General features: G+C 35.5%; 1 protein-coding gene across 6 annotated transcripts in view; it reads right to left on the reverse strand.

Moving 5' to 3' along the window:
* SCEL (sciellin) overlaps nt 1-18,701 on the reverse strand; it is a 69,853-nt gene that overhangs the window by 16,618 nt on the left and 34,534 nt on the right. For 3 of the 6 annotated variants that reach the window (XM_017725806.1, XM_017725805.1, XM_017725804.1), the window contains exons 7-11: nt 15,204-15,272; nt 13,420-13,485; nt 12,160-12,225; nt 10,095-10,127; nt 8,771-8,842 (exon numbers count right to left, since the gene is read on the reverse strand). In XM_017725806.1, coding sequence (XP_017581295.1) covers nt 8,771-8,842; nt 10,095-10,127; nt 12,160-12,225; nt 13,420-13,485; nt 15,204-15,272 — 306 coding nt within the window. The remainder of the gene's footprint in view (nt 1-8,770; nt 8,843-10,094; nt 10,128-12,159; nt 12,226-13,419; nt 13,486-15,203; nt 15,273-18,701) is intronic. The other 3 variants (XM_017725808.1, XM_017725807.1, XM_017725809.1) reach the window with 3 other exon arrangements.

Raw genomic sequence — 18,701 nt, forward strand, 5'->3', positions numbered from 1 at the left:
CTTTCCACGTAACTTCAGATTTCCTTTACCTTAAATTGCTTTGTTCACTTCGCACAGTTTTCAAAAAAATAATGAGGAGTTATCTAAAATAGTTCAAACTTGACCTACTGCCTGATTGGAAATACTGGGGGAAAGAAATTTCCAGTAATTTAAGACCTATTCCTTCAGAAATGCATGTACTGGCCCACATTAATCCTTGGTGCAACTCAAAGGACAGATGAGTGGGTTCCCCTCTGTAATCTTTAAATCATCATGACTTTGCAGCTGACAGCATTTTGTTACTTCCTGCCACGTTATTTTGTTCTTGTCGGTGCTTTGAGCACCCCAGTGCACTGACTGGCTTGCAGGGAAGATTTTACTTGTTACCTAGGTGAGGCTACTAGTGCACTCCTTATCATCTACAGCCTGATTCACAGAACATGAACTCTGAAGTGTCCTAATAAGTGAACAGAAACAATTGCAGCTGCAGATTTCCACACAAAAATACAAGCAGACTGACCTGTTCAGCTAAAGGTTATGGCTCATATGAAACAAAAGTTCTGTAAAAGAGAACCTTGGAAGATACTAATTTGTTGTACTGGTAACATTTCTCAAACTTTCAGCCTCATGAAACATCCTGACATGACTGCAGCAAGTAACCAGGACTGACATCCAGCAAGTTCTTTGCCTTGAGGTGGCTGCCTTAGTGAAAAGCAGAGGACATAGGATACACTACTGCAAGCTACTGGTTCGAGCATAGTTCAGGTTATTAGCAACTAAAGTTAAAGAGCTGTTATTTATAAAAGGACAAAATGTAAGGTAGGAAAAACTGCATGACAGGGTGCATAACTCAGAATTTATCTGATTGTGCTCGTGGCATACTTTTGCTGACTTTTTAAATCTCTCTTTGTTAGCAAAGCTACGTTTACTTTAGCATTAGCACACAGTGCTATCAACCAGTGTTGGTATTAGAACATAATCCAGCCTCACATTAAAAATTAGAGTAGATCTGCATTACAGAACCTAAACGGAATTACAGGTTAGGTTTCATTTGAGAGTTGTTACTGTGTTAAAAATCAACAATATAACTTAGATCATTTTTAATACTTCTAAAAGAGGTGACAAGTATTAAAGTAGAAAAACACTAACCTATATTCATACATTAAAAAAGCTTTTTGAATATCAGAGTATCAGATGCAGTGAAAGGCTCCTGTGGAGAAGGATTTCCAGTTGCAAGTATAATTTTCACTTGAAAAAATAAACTGTTTTGGTGTCCAAGGCTGGCTGAATTGAATTCATACTTCTTACATTTGTCAACAACTTTTTAAAACATAGATGATGATGGAAAACAGTAGCATAAAACTTCTATACAAAGCAATTTAGACAATATAGGGGAAATATCTTTCAAATATGGTAGGTGGCCTGTAATGGATGTTGACATTTTTCATAGGTCATTCCAAAGGATGCCACCTCCAAGTATAGTATTTTCTGAGACAGCCATTAAATCCTGTGAACACTCTGCCTAGAGTGAATGTTTTTGAAATGGATGAGAATGAGGTAGGTCAGACAGCCTGCCAGGAGGAGAATATATAGTTTGCTCACAATTCAATAGGATGAAATATTTTAATAAAAAACTCAGGACATGACTGAAGTTTTTAGGAGCACCTAACTCAGAATAACTAACATGTATTTTTGTATTCTACATAAAAATATTTGGAATGGCAGTACAGAAAATTTTGTATCACATATTGTACAAAAGGATCTCAGGTACTGGAGAAAATTAATTAATTTATAAAATAGAAACATTAAGATTTGGATTAAGACCTAGGTACGCTTGTTGTTATTGTTAAAGTATGGAAGACAATTCTATTGATTAATTTACTTTTCTGTTTGTAAGTGACCACCTGCTGAAAAAAAAAGCGCCTATTCTGACTTTAACAACATATTTGCAGAAAAATGCTCAAAATAGCATTGTGAATCCAAATTAAGCCCCTCCCTGAAGGATAGAAAAACACATGTGCAACTGGGACACTGAGGGCCTCATGCTATAGGCTTGTCAGCCAGGAACTTTGCTGCTGCTGTCTGCTATTTTGCCTCTAGCTGCTTGTGTAAAATAGGATTAGAAATCTGACAACTAATGAAGACAGTCCAGCAGAATAAAAGACTAGCAAAAAACGTAACTAAAGTAGGTTTAAAAAAAGCTGTCAAGGCAGGCTGCATGCAAAATTTATGGCTCAGTTTAACCAGGAATTCCTATTCTCCTATATCTTGGACCCCTATGCCTCTCAGACACAAACAGAAAGGGAAATTATATAAGGCTTGTGTGACAAGCTCTTCAGAAATCAGCTAAATTTCAAAAGCTTAATATCTCTGATCCTATATCAATATCAGCAAATGTTCCTTCTTTATGGAACAGTGTCTTTGGCAATACCTGATTCTATTAACGTTAGATACCTCATGCCTTTGTTGATTTAATGTAAGAAAGATCTGTGGACATTTTCAGTAAGCAATCTTTAAAAGTAGAAAAATGAATGTCATATATAATCACAAAGTGTGATTTTTTTTTTCCTTTTATGCTCTGTATCAAAAAGTTAGAGAAATTGAATTGTCTACATTTCGCTTTGCTTTTCAGTCTGCATTTGATTTCTAACTCAGCTTGAGATAGAGATCTAATACTTTTCAGTCCTTCTGTTCTGTGATTTATGCTTGTGATTATTGTGAATCTCACTTATTTCAGTGGATAGTGGTTCTGAAATTCTGGTGTAACTGGTGCCAAGTCAGATCACCATCAAAATGGAAAACACAAATGAATCCGATCCACACATTCATGCACATCTCATAGTTCTTTCTGATTTCTTGGGGTTTTTTTTTTTAATCTTGAAAACATTCAGGTAAAGTTCCAATGGCATAGAAGCAGGAAACATGAATCACACTGGCAAAAAAGCTTTAGTGATGTTATTCTTCAGAGAAAGCAATGAAAATCTTTCTAATATTTGTATTCTCAAATTCTGAAGGCAATGAAGAAAGCATCAATAAAAATAGATCTTAAAAAGTTTGATCACATTTTTCTGACTGTCCTTAGTGCTGAAGTGAAATTGTGGGAGTGAATAACGACATTTTAAACAGACCCCAGCTAAGCTCTTGAACCTCAAGGATGACGTAGTAGAGTATGAGCCCACGACTGCCTCATTATTCAGTGAATATTTACCTAATCTGTTAAAGTCCTGAGCTTCTATCCAGTTCCAAATATTCCCTAATTCTTGAAGGCATTCTTGCCTTGTTGCCTAGAATTTCATCATCCATCTTTGCTGATACACCAACAGTTGACATAATACCCAAGCACCAATATTGTAAGTGTTATAATATGGACTAGAAGTCTGAAGGACCATGCATATTTCAGACTTGCTGGAATGCCTTTAATGACTGGGCCACTTGATGTCAAATCCAGGCATACTCAGTGAGGTTTTGAATCTAGTCACTCTGTCATCATCAACATAATCATGAGCAATCCAGAAGCAGCTCTGTTAAAGGAGTCATGCATAGTGTTTTTAACAGATCTGCATTGGTTTTCTGATTAAAAGCACTGACCAGAATTATAAAAACTACTGAGAGGACTCTCTTTTTCTAATAGATAATAAGATACATAGAACACTTTCAAATGTGATACCAAAAAAGTTGCATCTGATGTCCTTTCCTCAGTGATCTCTCCCACTTGACCTACAAAGAATTCCGATCGACAGCTTCTTCTTCTGACATGATGGAATACACAAAGACCTCTCTAAGAAAGTCTGGCTAAAACCATAAGGACATTTCTGAACTAGTCATGTCAGCACAGGACAAGACAAAAACAACCAATTGCCAAGTGGACCTTCCAACTCTGAACTAAAAGAGTTGGTCTAGAGTATATTAAATGTGTCAGGCATCTTACTGGGTAAAGTTTAACATCATGGGCCCAGCTGAATTTTGATCTGATGTTATGGCTGTTTTACTGTCCTTGTATCAGGTTTTGACCAGTATAACTGAGAATGAATAAAGGAATTTTTTGAGGAAAGACTGGCATTTATCCTGGAGCAGGGTGTATTTCCTTCCACATTGTTATGCTCATTAATCAGTGCCAGGAGCCCTCACTCAGACCTTTCATCAATAACCTCTGAGGGTAGGGAACAGAAGAGCAATGCAGTCAACTGTGAAAGCCAATTTATACTGTGCCAAAACCAGCGTAATGCTTAGCCCAGAGGATTTTGGAGTTAAATACAGAGGAAGAAGCTGTTGATCAGAATGTTTTATACGAGATAGACTGGGAAAGATCACTGGAAAAAGACAACTTATTCCATTTTTCTGGAAGGATACGTATGACCCTGGAAACACTGTATTAACATTTCAGTTAGGAATAATGTGCTTGAATCTCTTCACAGAAGCTGTGCAACAGTGAATCATTTGTATCAACAGGCAGAAAAGCTGCAAACCAGCATTACAGTGAATGCCAAATCTATCAAAATTGAGAGACAGAAGGAGCCTGTCACTTGGAAGGACCTTCTGCTGAAATAAAAAAATTTTAAAAAATTAAAAATTACTGTATTGATTTATTCTATCAAAAGCAATTTAGAAAGTGTAAAGCCACTTCACTTTACCATAAAGAAACAATTGTCATTGTAGCAAAAGCAAGCTAGTGAATGATGGGTGTGCTTATATGAGTTCTGTTCAGTATCCTTGCTTCCAACGATTTTTGAGGCACACAGGTGTGCTCCAGAAAATTTTAGAGGTCTCCAGATGGTCTAGCTAAAAAGTCAGAGCAAATAGAAGACATCCCAAAAGAATATTCACACAGAAATTACTCAGGCAGGAGCCATGCCTTAAATTTTTGCCATCTAAACTTTAGTCCCACCTAAGAGAATTCCTTTGAATATTTCTAGTGGCTCTTTGGAATCGCCTATCTCATAGACCCATAGAATGGTTTGGGCTGGACCTAAAAGATCATCCAGTTCCAACCCCTGTGCCATGGGCAGGGACAACTTTCACTAGACCAGGTTGCTCAGAGCTCCATCCAACCTGGCCTTGTATACTTCCAGGGATGGCAGTCTAACAAGAACACATAACTAGCCAATGTTGCAAAATGCACCTACATGTTCTTTCAGTTTTGTGCTTTACGTAGCTCTAGAACAAGAAAGGTTTTGTCAATAAATGGTCATTTAGGAGACCTGACATCATGGTTTTAATTCCATTGGTTTGGAAAATTCCAAGTCAATAGTAATTCACTATTTTTTTTTTTTTTAATGACTTAAAAAAAAAAACCCTGGATCTAGTATTTTTTCCACTTTCAAAGTTCCCGGATGTTGATAGACATGGAAATGTGAGATCATATTACAACAGTTAGTTTAAGCACAGATAATTAATGTGTTGTTCTTTCACAATCTGTTGCAATGAGAGCTGGGAACACATCTTGGGTCAAATAGGAGTATCATTAAAAAGGAACATAGTAAACACAGATTTAGAGCATTGTCTGAATTTTCTACTACCTGACAGGAGTAATAATAGTGAGTCACACTGTACACTAGGGGAAAAACACGTACAGAATATAGGATTCTCTTAATTATGCCAGAAAAATTTATTCTAGTCCCTTCTGTTCCCTAGAATTTGCCTCTCTCACCCACATACTTGCAAATATACAGCTGAAATATTTTCTTCAAGATAACTTCTGTAGCTGGCATACCAAAAAAGACATACTTATGTAAGGGCTTCTGCAGTACGCCCTTTGCCCCTACAGACTAATAGTCTTTCCCTGGTACCAATCTCACTACAGATGCCTTAAGAGCTGAGTGAGATCTGTCTCTAATCTCTTGTATAGCCCCTGTTACTATCCCCTCAAAAGCTTTTCCTCAGGTATGTCTAACATGAATTAATTCTGATATATCTATGAAAAATAAAAGATAAATTCATTAGTTCTGCAGTTTATGAACTTATGGAAATATGGCTTTTTGATTATTCTGCATCCTTTGGTGGTAATAACTTTGTAAATGCCCTGGTAAATGTTGCTCACTATGCCAAATACCATTACTTTCTGTAACGATGTGTAGTTCAATACAAGTGAACCCCATTATAAAAGCCTTTTTATAGAAACACAGATGTTTTTAATACTAACTGTAATCATTAATGAAAGCCTGACTGAAACTGTGTAAAACACCCTCAGAACGTTTGAAGTGGTTTAACGTGATTTTCTGCAGAATACTGTCCTTTTAAAAATGCCAGTTTTTAAACACCTGCATTTAATAGTTACTACAATTATGGAATGGAAAAATGCAGTGTGCGAATCTCCCATCTTCACTGATGTGGAAAAAAGCACAAAAACGACTTGATAAGCAATGAATAAAAGGCCCCCCCCATTGAGGAAATCAGAAAAATGTCTCTGTACGTATCCAGTGTAGTGCTCATCTGCTGCTGCATTTGTGAGATACCAAGAGAGCTGATTTGACCTGTTATGCTCTGAAAGATGCACAATTATTAGGCAGTAGTTATCTTTACTTTTTCTGTGTCCTAGCCTACTTATGCTGCCTAGATTATCTATAGATGCCCTATTCCATCATGAGATGCCTATTCCATTCTCTTAATCATATCCAACAGGTGAAGGTCCATATGTCCATGCTTCAGAGGTGAGATAGGTATACATATACACACACACACACTGTGTTTGGATGCCAGATCTAACTGTTGTCCTTAAAAGAAATACAATAATTGGGTTTGGTTTATTTTTTACAATTTTAGCCAAAAGAGAGTATCTGACATCCTTTCCAGGTTAATCCCTTCTGAAAGATTTTTGTTTATCACTGACCAGTTTGTTAGAAAGCCAATTGCCGTTTTCCACTTATTTTATACTGAAATTAATTCATTATTCCTTTAACATCCCTATCAGAATCCTGAATGAAAGACAAGTAATCAGTTAAGTCTGACTTTAAAAGCATGACTTGAAAATCTTTCTACTCCAAGTAAAAATATAGGTAACTAAAGGATGCAATTTAAAATCATATTCTAATACTAATTGATGTTACTATGTAGACTCTTCATGTAACTGTTTACTTACCCTGTATGACACAACCATTTTTGCCAAAAATGTAGTATTTATGTGAAATCTTTAATAGCAAAAGGGAACTTTTGCTGGCAGCTGATTAACACATTTCTGGTTAGCAAAAATGTAACAAAAATCTGTAGTTTTGTGAAGCTAACCCATCAGCAGCAGATGGATGACATCTGAAGCACCAGCCAAATGTAAAGGAATTATAGCAGCAGTAGAGAGGCCTAAATTTTGCCCACTAAGATTACAGACTACTTACAGTTTATATACTGACACAAATAGCAGTGCAGTGTTGCCATAGAAACTTGCAGACCAGTAAAATATTCCTCCAGCTCTTCACCAATGAAGGGACAGGAATACAGAGCTTGATATGGTAATGAGAGCAACCAGGGGATGATGAATGTGAACTGATTGAGGGTGAGGATTAAGTCAGACCTTAAGAAGCCCCTAGCAGTGAAGAATGGCCGTGACTTCCCTAGTTAATACTGGGCGTATTTAATTCTCTAAGATCTGTCACATTCGTCGACAGGAAAATGTTTCTCTGAAACATTGCTTTTTTTCCCCCTTTTCCTAGGGATTACACTGTCAGACATCTTTTGGATGTTTTCTTAGTCATTTTGTACTGGTTTTACATTTTGAGGGCTTTGGGGGAGGGGAACAGGATTCAAAATAGTACAGACTGGAACTTCAGACCTCACAAAACTGAACTTTATGTATCAAATTAAATAAAATTAGCTAATTTAATTTTAATGTCTGCTCCATTTAATATTTCCACATAGAAACTGCAAATGAGCTATTTTAATTCTCAGTGCATATCTAGAAATCTGTTTCTAATTTAATTCAATTTTTAATTGCATATTCAGGCTTTTTACTCTGGTCAAGGACACAGAGTAAAATTTTTTGTTTATAGAATCATAAAGTCATAGAATGTCCTTGGGTTGGAAGGGACCTTAAAAATCATCCCGTTCCAATCCCTTTCCCATGGGCAGGTGCATCTTCCACTAGACCAGGTTGCTTAGAGCCCTATCCAACCTGGCCTGTAACACTTCCAGGGATGGGGTAGTTATTGCTGACTACTTTGAAAAAGATAACATCTCTGTCAGCACAGAACCTTACAATTTGCTGAAATTTTAGTTAAAAAAAATTTAAAATTTCTATATCTTTTCCACCAATGATTTTTATGGTATTCTGCAGACTTTCAAAGATTAGTACATATGCCATCTAACTCATCCCTCAAAAACAAGTCCATCTGTTGAAACATACTAATTTTGTCATCCTAAAGGGTAGATGTTGGGTTTTCACCATTCAAAATGCTAACACTACAGTGCACAAATTGGGGGTTTTTTATATATATAATAAAGTGTAGTTACTACTTCACCCTACAATGTCTTGAAGAGCAAAGAAAATACACTGTATAATCCATACTACCCCGATTTTTCTCTTTCCAAACATTTGCAGCAACTACCTATATGCTGCTTTTTAAGATGCAGGCTGGATAGACTAAAAGATTAAAAAATGAAACATCTGAGATAACTTAGCAAGTCAATGAGAGGGAACTCAGAGTTTGTACTTCTAGGCGATTCATTAGGACTGGATAAATCCTGCATTAATCAAACACCATGTCCAAACGAGCCATCAAATATAGAAATAAAGCAAATTGAGTACTTAATATCACATTAATCAATTCTTATCAAAACATTGTTTTGATTATACTGTCCATGTTACCTTGCTGTAGCCTGATCGTCCACATCAGACTTGGATTTCTGACGGGTCACCTGTTCTGATGAAAGGGCAGCCCTGCAACAGGAATGGTGAAAACATACTTAAGGCACAAGAAGATACTTGAAAACACATTGTATCACTTAAATGATTTATTATTGTAGATACTATATTTCTTTCAGGTGTAACCACAGTGAGTTTGCATTGTCTTTGAGAATTTTTTCTGGTTTTTTTTTCTTTAAATACTATAAAAAAATACATATAATATGTGTATAGAGAATTATACATATATAAAACAAGAAATGTAATGCTTTAGTTCACTAGATTACCACATCAACTGACCTTTTTGGAAAACTAATATGCCAAGACTAGCTGTTTTGCTAGTATGGATATAGTAATAAAGTGGAGTTTCTTTACTGTTCAAAAATTACTTTAGCAGTAAAAAAAGTTGAAAAACCTTTTCTCTTACCTGATAAACAAATCTTATCTATAAAGACAAAACTTTTATTTAACTAGCAAAGCACTGGTTTTTTAAAAGCTAAATAAGCAAACATTTACAGTTTCCTATTTTTCTTTGTTTATGTGAACAATCAAATTGATCACTACAGGGATACTAAAATTATGAATAATTATAAGAAAGGGAGAAGGTGGCAGATAGAGTTGATGAGGGTTACCTGCTCCTTTTATAGAATTTTTCTGTTCGTATGGCAACTAAAGCATGACATGTTGCATAGCTGTCTTAATTATAAGTCATGAAATCGCAGGTTGGTTAAGTAACCTTTTCTTAATTTAGACCATGTGAAATGTACATTTAATTAATGAATTTAATGAATTTATTTTCTAAAATTAGAGCAACCTTTTCAGACACTTGAATAAGTTTAGAGTACTTTCCATCAATTCATCTTAAGTTAATGCTTCTATTACAAGCCTTTCCACGTGCAGAGCTTCTTGATTTAACACTTTTTCTTCATGTAGCTCACACTCTCTCACAGACTTTAGAGTATCAGTTGCATATAAAAGAGTATTTGCATTATCAACATATATAACTTTGGAACTAAAATTGCGAGGTAGTTTTTAACATTTATGCAGTTTAATGTTTTTTCAATTTGAGTAAATATCCAATGAAATGTTCTAATATATATGCAAATAATTGCATTTCTGCCAGGAAGGAAATCTTCATGCACTTCTGCATGTCATCTATAGAGGAACCCTCACAGGTGAATTATATATAGTTTGTATTATAAATAAATGTAAAATAATAATCAAGGTTTATGCAAAGGAGTGTGGTACATTTCTAAATCTACTAAGAAGCAAAGTAAGACAGACATACGTTGTTGGAGCCTCTGAATTTTCTGAAGAGGTTCTAGAGAAAGAAGAGTAAGCATTTCAGAAACCAAGTAGCAAAATGCAAGTATTGAAGCACTTTGCAAGATTTAGATCAATCAACAGCAATTACTTTTACTTTCCCTTCCTTCCAAGATAATATTTTTTTCTTTAAAAGGCAGAATATGTTTTTAACTCAAGTAGCATAATACTAAATTCAAACTATATTCTTTATGTTACTAAGACAATAAATCTTCAGTTAACATTCTCCAGTTAATCACTTTGATTAATAGTGTTTTGTTTTCAGCACACAATTCACAACCGTAAAACTCAAATACGGTGAGCTGCTTATAATCTTAGCTCCAACTGCAATTTCTTTAAGTGTTCTGTAAAGTGTGTTTAATCAAGTGGGAACTGAGTTCCAGAGTTCCAAAGAACTCTGGAAGTTTATATATCATGTTTAACTATGGAAGACTAGAATCACATCTCAGAATCACAAAAGTATATAACTAACCCTGACCAAGAAAGCCCACGTATTGGATTGCTGCACTCCCTTCCTGAGGACAGCAGATCAGTCAGCCATTCTCAAATTTGAAGAAAAGACATAGCTGACATAGCTCTTTGCTCAGTCTTTAAGACTGGTAGTGACCTTTAGAAACTGTGCTTATTAGCATCTATGCATGGCACTTTATTTCCTGAAACTCACAGGCAAGTAAAAGGCTTTCCTTTGATAACTATTTTTAGTTACAGTAATATTCACAATTTTAAATAGCTTTCACATCTTCAAAGGACTTTTAAAACATAAACCAAGTAATCATTAAATGCCCATCACTTTTTTACCAGCTGTTCTTGATGACAGCATTGTTAGAGGATCCAGGAAGAGTCATAAGAGCTTCAGAAAGAATATGCCTGTTTTCAGTCTTCTCTGAACTGTGAGACTGGAGGAGTAACTGGATAATTAGTGTTGAGAAGAATAAAGGAATTCCAGCTTGCTATTGGAAGCTGGGTGGATGCCATGTAGAGCATTATCCTATTCTTTCAAAATTACCATCATCTTAGCAAGATACTGAAATGAAGCCAGATAAATTCTTCTCAGTTGGCACATTGAGAACATCTAATAAAGACTGACTTCAAAGAAAATAAACTTTAACATCTAAGAGCCATCTTTCTGCTGGGTGGAGAGTGAATCTTGGCCAAACAGATAGAGGGTAGTAAACACAGAATAAGATTTAAAATAATTGCTAAACTTGGTTTTAAGTCTTCCAGTGCCATACATCCCATAAATTCCCTGGGCAATAGTCTACCAAGGCTTGTACCTAACATCACAGCATATCCATTCATTTCTGTTTCATTTAATTTTCATCATTGCTGCACATGAGGCTCACACTGGAAACTTCCCAGATTAAAACTAGGGAAGCAGAAGGCCATGCTGCAGCAAATAGTGGACATTAGCAGAGAATATCATGAAGGTTTATTTATTAATATTTGAAACCATCCATATTCTGCTTTTAGGTAAGAGCACAAGAAACATTCCCTGTTCTCTTTCTATTCTGCCAGGAAACAACCATGACTTCAGAAATAAACATTAAACATGCATCTGCAAGTAACTTTAGTCTGATTTTTTGTTCTAAACTATTTCTTGGATACTTTGCTGACAGGGAACTTAGTAGATTTTGAGGTTTTGCTCAGGCTGATACCCAAAAGGGCCAAGGGCCTGACCGTGAACCCAAATGGCAGCAACAGATCCCTGCCCTTATGGCCAGTCTCTCTACAACATGTTTGCCTTGAGGAGAATTAACTGGAATTGTCAAAGTGAAACCATGGAGAAAGAATGCATGCGTGACAGAAAAAATCTGGGACCACTTAATGTAACCTCAAGTTTCTGGCACTTCATATACTCAGGCCCTAGTCAATGCTTGCTGGGCATCAGGCTGCAAAGAGCCCAAACAAGAGCTCTTTGCAGGGCATCCTATGCATCAAACTCAGTAGATCAAAGAACTGCCCTGCTTTCTTGCTCCCAAAATTAGATCTAGCCAAGAGTCAGGAAACAACCAGCGATCACTGATACACACCGTTTGCTTTCCTCTGCTTCTGTAGGGGTCTTACTACTTGAAACTGGGGGAGGCATCCAAGACTGCCTGTACATTTTAATAAATAAAATTTTCAGTGTTATTTTAATGCTCTGGGGCTGAACAGCATACTGTGAATATTAGAAAAGAAGTATATAAAAATACCTGGAACTTTTCTTAAATTATCAGTATTTTCAAAGACTGCATGTTGATACTTTTTAGACCATTTTTTACAGAAAACTGAATGGAATAGGAAATACTACAGTAATTTTATTTATTGTGAAAAATGTATTCTGTGAGTCTAGGTGGTTTTTTCTGCAATCTGAGGGGTACAGATAAATGGATCATTCATGTAAAGAACAACCAGATAAAATGCACAAAGGAAAGCGTGTCAATTATCAACACAAGAAATACAATCAGGCTATTAGAGGTCACATAAACAGCACAAGCACTTTCAGTTCCTTTTGATTATTGTGGGTTTTTTTTTTACCCTCAAAACTATCAATCCAGCAATTGTTTGTGAAGTAAAAACAATTACACCAGAAGCAGTACAATTCATTGATGGCCTTCCATATCTTTCAAGAGCCTGGATTGAAAACACCATAAACTTCCACCAAACAAACAGGTCTATATGTTAATATAAATATGATGACATTTTAATTTCTACATTCATTATTCTACTGATCACATTTTTTATGCATGAAATATGAAATAAAATATCACAAATGAACAGAATTTTCAGCTGGGAAGGATGTAGAAAAATATGGCTATCACCAGCAGTACATTTTAAGTTAAAAATGTACTTAGTTCTACACCCTGTTTTTATTTTTGCCCAGATAATGCTATCTGAAATCCAGATTTTTAAAGGTAGCTGTGTATCGTTCAGAAAACTGCGTGATTCATATGCACTGCAACAGTACAGGGTCAAGTTTGGCATCAGAGATTTCACAATTACAGTGAGCTACAGTGCTTTAAATCTGGACATTGAAAATGAGTACACCAGCTGAGTTAGGAGCTGCAGCCAAGAGTTAGCCATTGTGCCATGTCCACCAGGCTCACAAAACTGGGTCTACAGAGATAAAACTTTTAAATCCCATGGAAAAAGACAGAGGATGTAAAAGTTTAATTCTTGAAGTTTGCTGAGGAGTTTGAGTGTGCTGGAGGAGGAAGTTGGTAATTTTTTTATGTAATTGTGATATATTACTGAGGCTTAATACAGTGCTATATACCCTCTGGCAACCAAGCAGTGGTGGTAATGAATACCTTTTTTTCTTGATTGGAGAAGTAGCTGCAGTGTTTGTGGATGCTGCATTAGGAGCCCAAGACTGTCTGTTAAGGAAATATACTTAGTGAGTTAATCTTGAAAAAGAGTATCATTTTAAATTATAAAAAAAATAAATTATAAGAAATCGTGTTTCTACTATCAGAATGATACAAATGTGTACGGTAAATGCTATAACTATGTTTATATACCCCAAAGGACACAAGATGTGGGAGACCTTAAAGGGTTCTGATGTTTAGACAGCTGCATTTTTACTTGACGTCCAAATTTCTGACTTCTTAGAATCTTGACTTCTGTACCTACACTTTAGTCTCCAAACACTATAATAATAATATCTTTCATTCTCATACTTTATATTTTATGTTTCTTGCTCAAATAAAATGCTTTATGCTATATGTTTGTAAAACTAACCTATATAAAATCCAAGCCAGTAATTTGTCATAAAATTTATCAAAAAGTTATTGTCTTATCCTCTGCAATTCTTAATGATAGTAATTGGCAATTCATAATAACAGTAATTGAAGAATAGCACTTTACAAATCATTTTGCTCTCTGGCAGGAAAAAATATATACAATTTAAGTCTCTCAAGTCCCACTTCAGAACTAATTGTTGGTCTGTTAAAAAACCATCTCCAGAACAAACCCCATAAAATCCAATTTATATGAGGCTTCATGTGTCATCATCACTATGATTTACAACATAATGGTGCAAAATTATAATTTGAGTGACCTCCGTTGAACTGTAAATGCCAGAGATACTGATTTGCTCTTCAGAGTAATATCACAACTCTCCACAAGATGACTTGTAATTGCTGTGCTCTCTAGCAACTATGATCTGTGTAATTTAGTACTGACAGAACTCTACTGACATTGATGAAGGCACAAAGCGATGCATTTGTCCCTTTGCATTTACACATATGGTGGCCGAGTTCTTCTGACTTTCCCTTCCTAAATGAAGGGAAGCAATCAGGTAATAAGTGTAAGTTTTTTAGAAAATAATTTTTCAGTGTTGTGGAATCATATTACCTATATAAGTGGCCACCTCCAAATCATAGCAACTTTTTTAACAATGTATCAACAATGTTGTGCTAACTTGCTTTAAATTAAAACTGTTTTAAACAAAAGACTGGCCTTCTGACAAAAGAAAAGGTTTCCACTGGAAAAATAATCTATCCTATCAAAAAAATTTTTTTATGTTTTGGTTCTCAAGTTTTCCACTGGCAATGTACAATGGCATTTTCCACTGAAAGCATTAAATAGATTTTTTTCATGTATCCTTCCTCAGAACTATGTGTTGTATTTGGTAGATTTTATGCAGAGAAATCTAGAGCTCTAAAACATACCCACACTTTTCAAAATACTCTTATTCTCTTCTTTTTTGTATTTAAAATACTGTAATTATTAAATAATCATTATGCTGAGTAAATGTGTAATCTGAACTAGTCTCCCTTTTAATCTGTGTGGAGAAATAGGCTTCTTCAAGCAAAATTCCTCTTATTCTAAAGAAAATATGTTTTTCTCCTCACCAGCTATAAAAAGAGCCTGTGATAATCTAGATATATGCCTACATTCCAGAGGTCACGTGGCCAAATGAAGCCTACACTAGGCCATATCCAATACAAATAATTTCTCTATATAATCTTGGTATGTACATGAATTCTAAAGTTATGATAGTATATAACACTTAGATGATAATGCATGGTAAATAATACCTGATAAATTATAATACATAATAGTTAGATTATAACGTTTCTGGAATTCGTACCTGTTGTTTTGCTTATGATTGAGAGTTGGGGACTTATTTATTTTATCAGTATCATTTCCAGCTGGAATTCTGTTGGAAACACAGAAATTATTTATAATACACACTCTATAAATTTTTTTAAAATCCATTTTCAATAAAATCAAAAGACAGAGTATCATTTTGGCCTGTGTACTGATTAAAAATATCCCAGTATCAAAATAGGTAGAGAACAGAAGCTGAAATTATATCCCTTTAGTGCATTATTATCTGAAGACTCTAAGTAGCTCACTAAAAAAGAGTTTTCAAAGATGATGTTCAAACAATAATACTGCATTAAACTTCACTGTTGCTAAACATTTATTACAACTCCTTTGAATTAGGTCAGAATACTAGAAAGAAAGCAATGTTCAGTCAAGCAGCACACACAGAGCTATTGCCTTTTCCTCTGCCTCACCATCCCTGGAGAGATGCAACGGTCTTGTTTTATTTACAGATTTCATAGATCCATGTGATGTGAAAATAATCTGGTGCAAAATCCCTAGCAAGGCATGGTGCTGACCTACGGGAATAACTTCTATCAACAAAGTTAGATTATTTGTGCTTGAACTGATTTCATTAAGCCATGAAATTTACATGAAGAAACAAACACATGATTTTTCAAGCCCTTTATGGATTCTACAGTTACTGCCTAAAACCCTTCAAAATTTTCACAGAAATACACCATGTAGCTATCATAGCTGAAGCAGTTAGGTTCTTCTTTTATTCCAGATTTCTTCCTATATATGGAATATTCTTTAGTAAGAACAGGGGGACTCTGAAAAGCTTAAATATAAAGTGATGTACATTGAAATAGAGGATAAATACTAAGCTAAGACAGGGTTGTCTTAAATATTTGATTCAATCAGCTGAAACACATCCTGAGCTACAACTTACATGTATTTTTTTTATCTATTCCCATCCATAAACTGAAGCTACAGATGCAAAATAATTAATCCTAGAACTATAATCCGATGTTACATATAAAACATTTTGTATCCTGCCTTCAAGCAGCACAGAATACAGTTGTATTTAATGAAAAGCCTTCCAGGGAATCCTGGGACACAATCTGCACCAGCGTGTGCTCTGTGTCTTTTGCAAATCTCAACTGCAATTTTGCAAAGAATCCTCTCCTGTCAGGGCAGCTCGTGACTGTGACAGCAGCTACAGTTGCAGGGAAGATCACTAGAGGTCTCGCTAAACCTGCTGGCATTGCTGCAGATGCAAACCCGAGCGTTCCTTCTCATTCCCCGCTCGCCAATGAACCAGCATTTCTTTCACATTTCATCACACGTTTTCAAAATTCCAGCACAATGCTTTACATAGTTTTGTATTTTCTCATTTTAAAGCCTTAAAGGTTCTATCTGGCATCCTACTCCCTTGCTGCCCAGTGTAGCAGAAGCTTTAAATAAGAAGTGGAAGAAAGGTAAGTATTATGTTAACTTCTCCTTGTATAAATTTCAAGCTTCTGATAAGGAATCAAAGAATACCCTCTGTTCACAACCACAACACTGTCTACAACAGACACCCCTGGATCAGTGGGCCATTTAAACATGTAGTGTTTATCTGAACCAATTTAAATTTCTGGCCTCCACAGTGTCCTGTGCTAGTGACTCCTATAATTAATGTATGCATTAAAGGAAAAATAAATGGTTTTTCTCCCTTTTCTTTCTTTCTCTCTCTCTCTTCTATAGCTTTTTTTCCCCCTTAATTCATTATCCAAACATTTATAGAGTATCTCCTCATTCTAGCAGTGCAACAAGCAGAAAATATTCTTCCACTACCGTTTCCCTATATTATTCTTTCCCAAGCTGAGGAATTTTTGTCTTTTCAGACATTTTACATGAGAGTTATTCCATCCTTTCTCACTTCCCTCTTTAATTTCTTCTCCTGTTTCTATTGTAGTTTCTTCACATAAGTGAAATGATGCATGCAGTGTTCAAGACGTGGAAAGCAGGTTCATACCACACACTGCAGCGGTTTCTGGTTTGCTCTCTGATCCTTTCCTAGTAATTTCTATCATTCCAAAGTATTAGATTATTAATAAATAATAAATAAACAATGAAAATATGTCATTTGCTTCATTCCCATCTATCCAGATCTAATTGCTCTAGATGCAGTTAGGACTTAGTGTTTCTGGAAGCTATTCTGGACTTAGTACATGGAAAAATAGCAATGTAATTTTCATCACTACCTGACTTGTAAATTTTCTCCCACCTTTTGTCAAATGTTTGGTTAGTTGCTAATAATGAGTGAGAAATAAAAGGATAAATAATTTTTTTCCACCCATCCAGAAAGGCTGTCTGTGATCATCTGCACAATGCAGTTGCTGTCTTAGTTGGAAATAGTGTAGATCTACATGCCAGTACAAGTACACGTGCATCTACTGCCATCAATCTATGGCTTTCTGAAAACAACTTAATATGTTTAGCACTTTCTTGTGCTTGCAGCCAATGGTGAAATTCCATGTAGTTATCTGCAACATCTCTCCCAGATTTTTAAAATGGAAAATGGTGTTCAAATTTTGTAGCCATTGGGTTAGGCAAAATTCATATCAAAAAATACCTTTTTTGACATGGTTATAGCAGTATCCAAGAAGCAAAAAGCTGCACATAATATGGCTTTTAGATATGTTATTATTTGCACATTTACACATGCAATGAAGAGCTCAAAATTATTCCTATAGTCCTCAAAGATTTTATTAATTCATATTTCAATTATTATTTTGTCATTTTGAAAATTAGATATTGAATATATATTTATCTAGATAGAGCCAGATTCCTTAAATCCTTTCCTCTTGGAATACTACAGTATTCCTATTGGAATACTACTGGCCAGAAGACATGCACAGCAGAATTGTGAAAAGATGTTCTAGTATCCAGTTTGAAAACAGGTAACTCCCTAGGACCATTTGCAGGATAGAAGAAGGTCATTTTCCAGAAATTTATCTAGGCAGAAATGATTTTCCATATAAGCAACATGACATAATACTGTAAACACAAGATGACTTGTAATTGCTGTAAACAGATCTGAGAGATCTCCAGTACCAAGGTAATTCGTCTCTAGAAGCATCTACTAGGAGCAGTCCTTCAGGGTTTTTCTACAAAAAAACCGAAGTGTTTTTTCCACACAGGCAGATAAACCATATAGGTGTTCTGCAAACTGGTCAGTTCTAAGCTTGGAGACTTCCAGCATATGGCTATGCTTGTCAGGAATCATTTATAAGAAAATAAGAGAATTATACCAAGTGGAGAACGTCCTTCACAGAGGAAGCAGAAGTACCAAATTCAACTACAAAAAAGGTACTAAGAGAAGATACATCACCACAGCCTTTTATATCTTAGGTCGCAAATTTGAGGAGTTGCAGAACATGTGGTCACCCCTTATAAAACTGCCTGCTGGTGATAGGTGTGCACAAATTAATCCTGGAATGGCTGTATTCCGGTTTTGTAAAGACTATTGATGACTGAGGAATATAAACAA

The sequence above is a fragment of the Corvus brachyrhynchos genome, unplaced genomic scaffold, assembly GCF_000691975.1.
Source record: "Corvus brachyrhynchos isolate BGI_N302 unplaced genomic scaffold, ASM69197v1 scaffold121, whole genome shotgun sequence".
NCBI lineage: Eukaryota > Metazoa > Chordata > Aves > Passeriformes > Corvidae > Corvus > Corvus brachyrhynchos.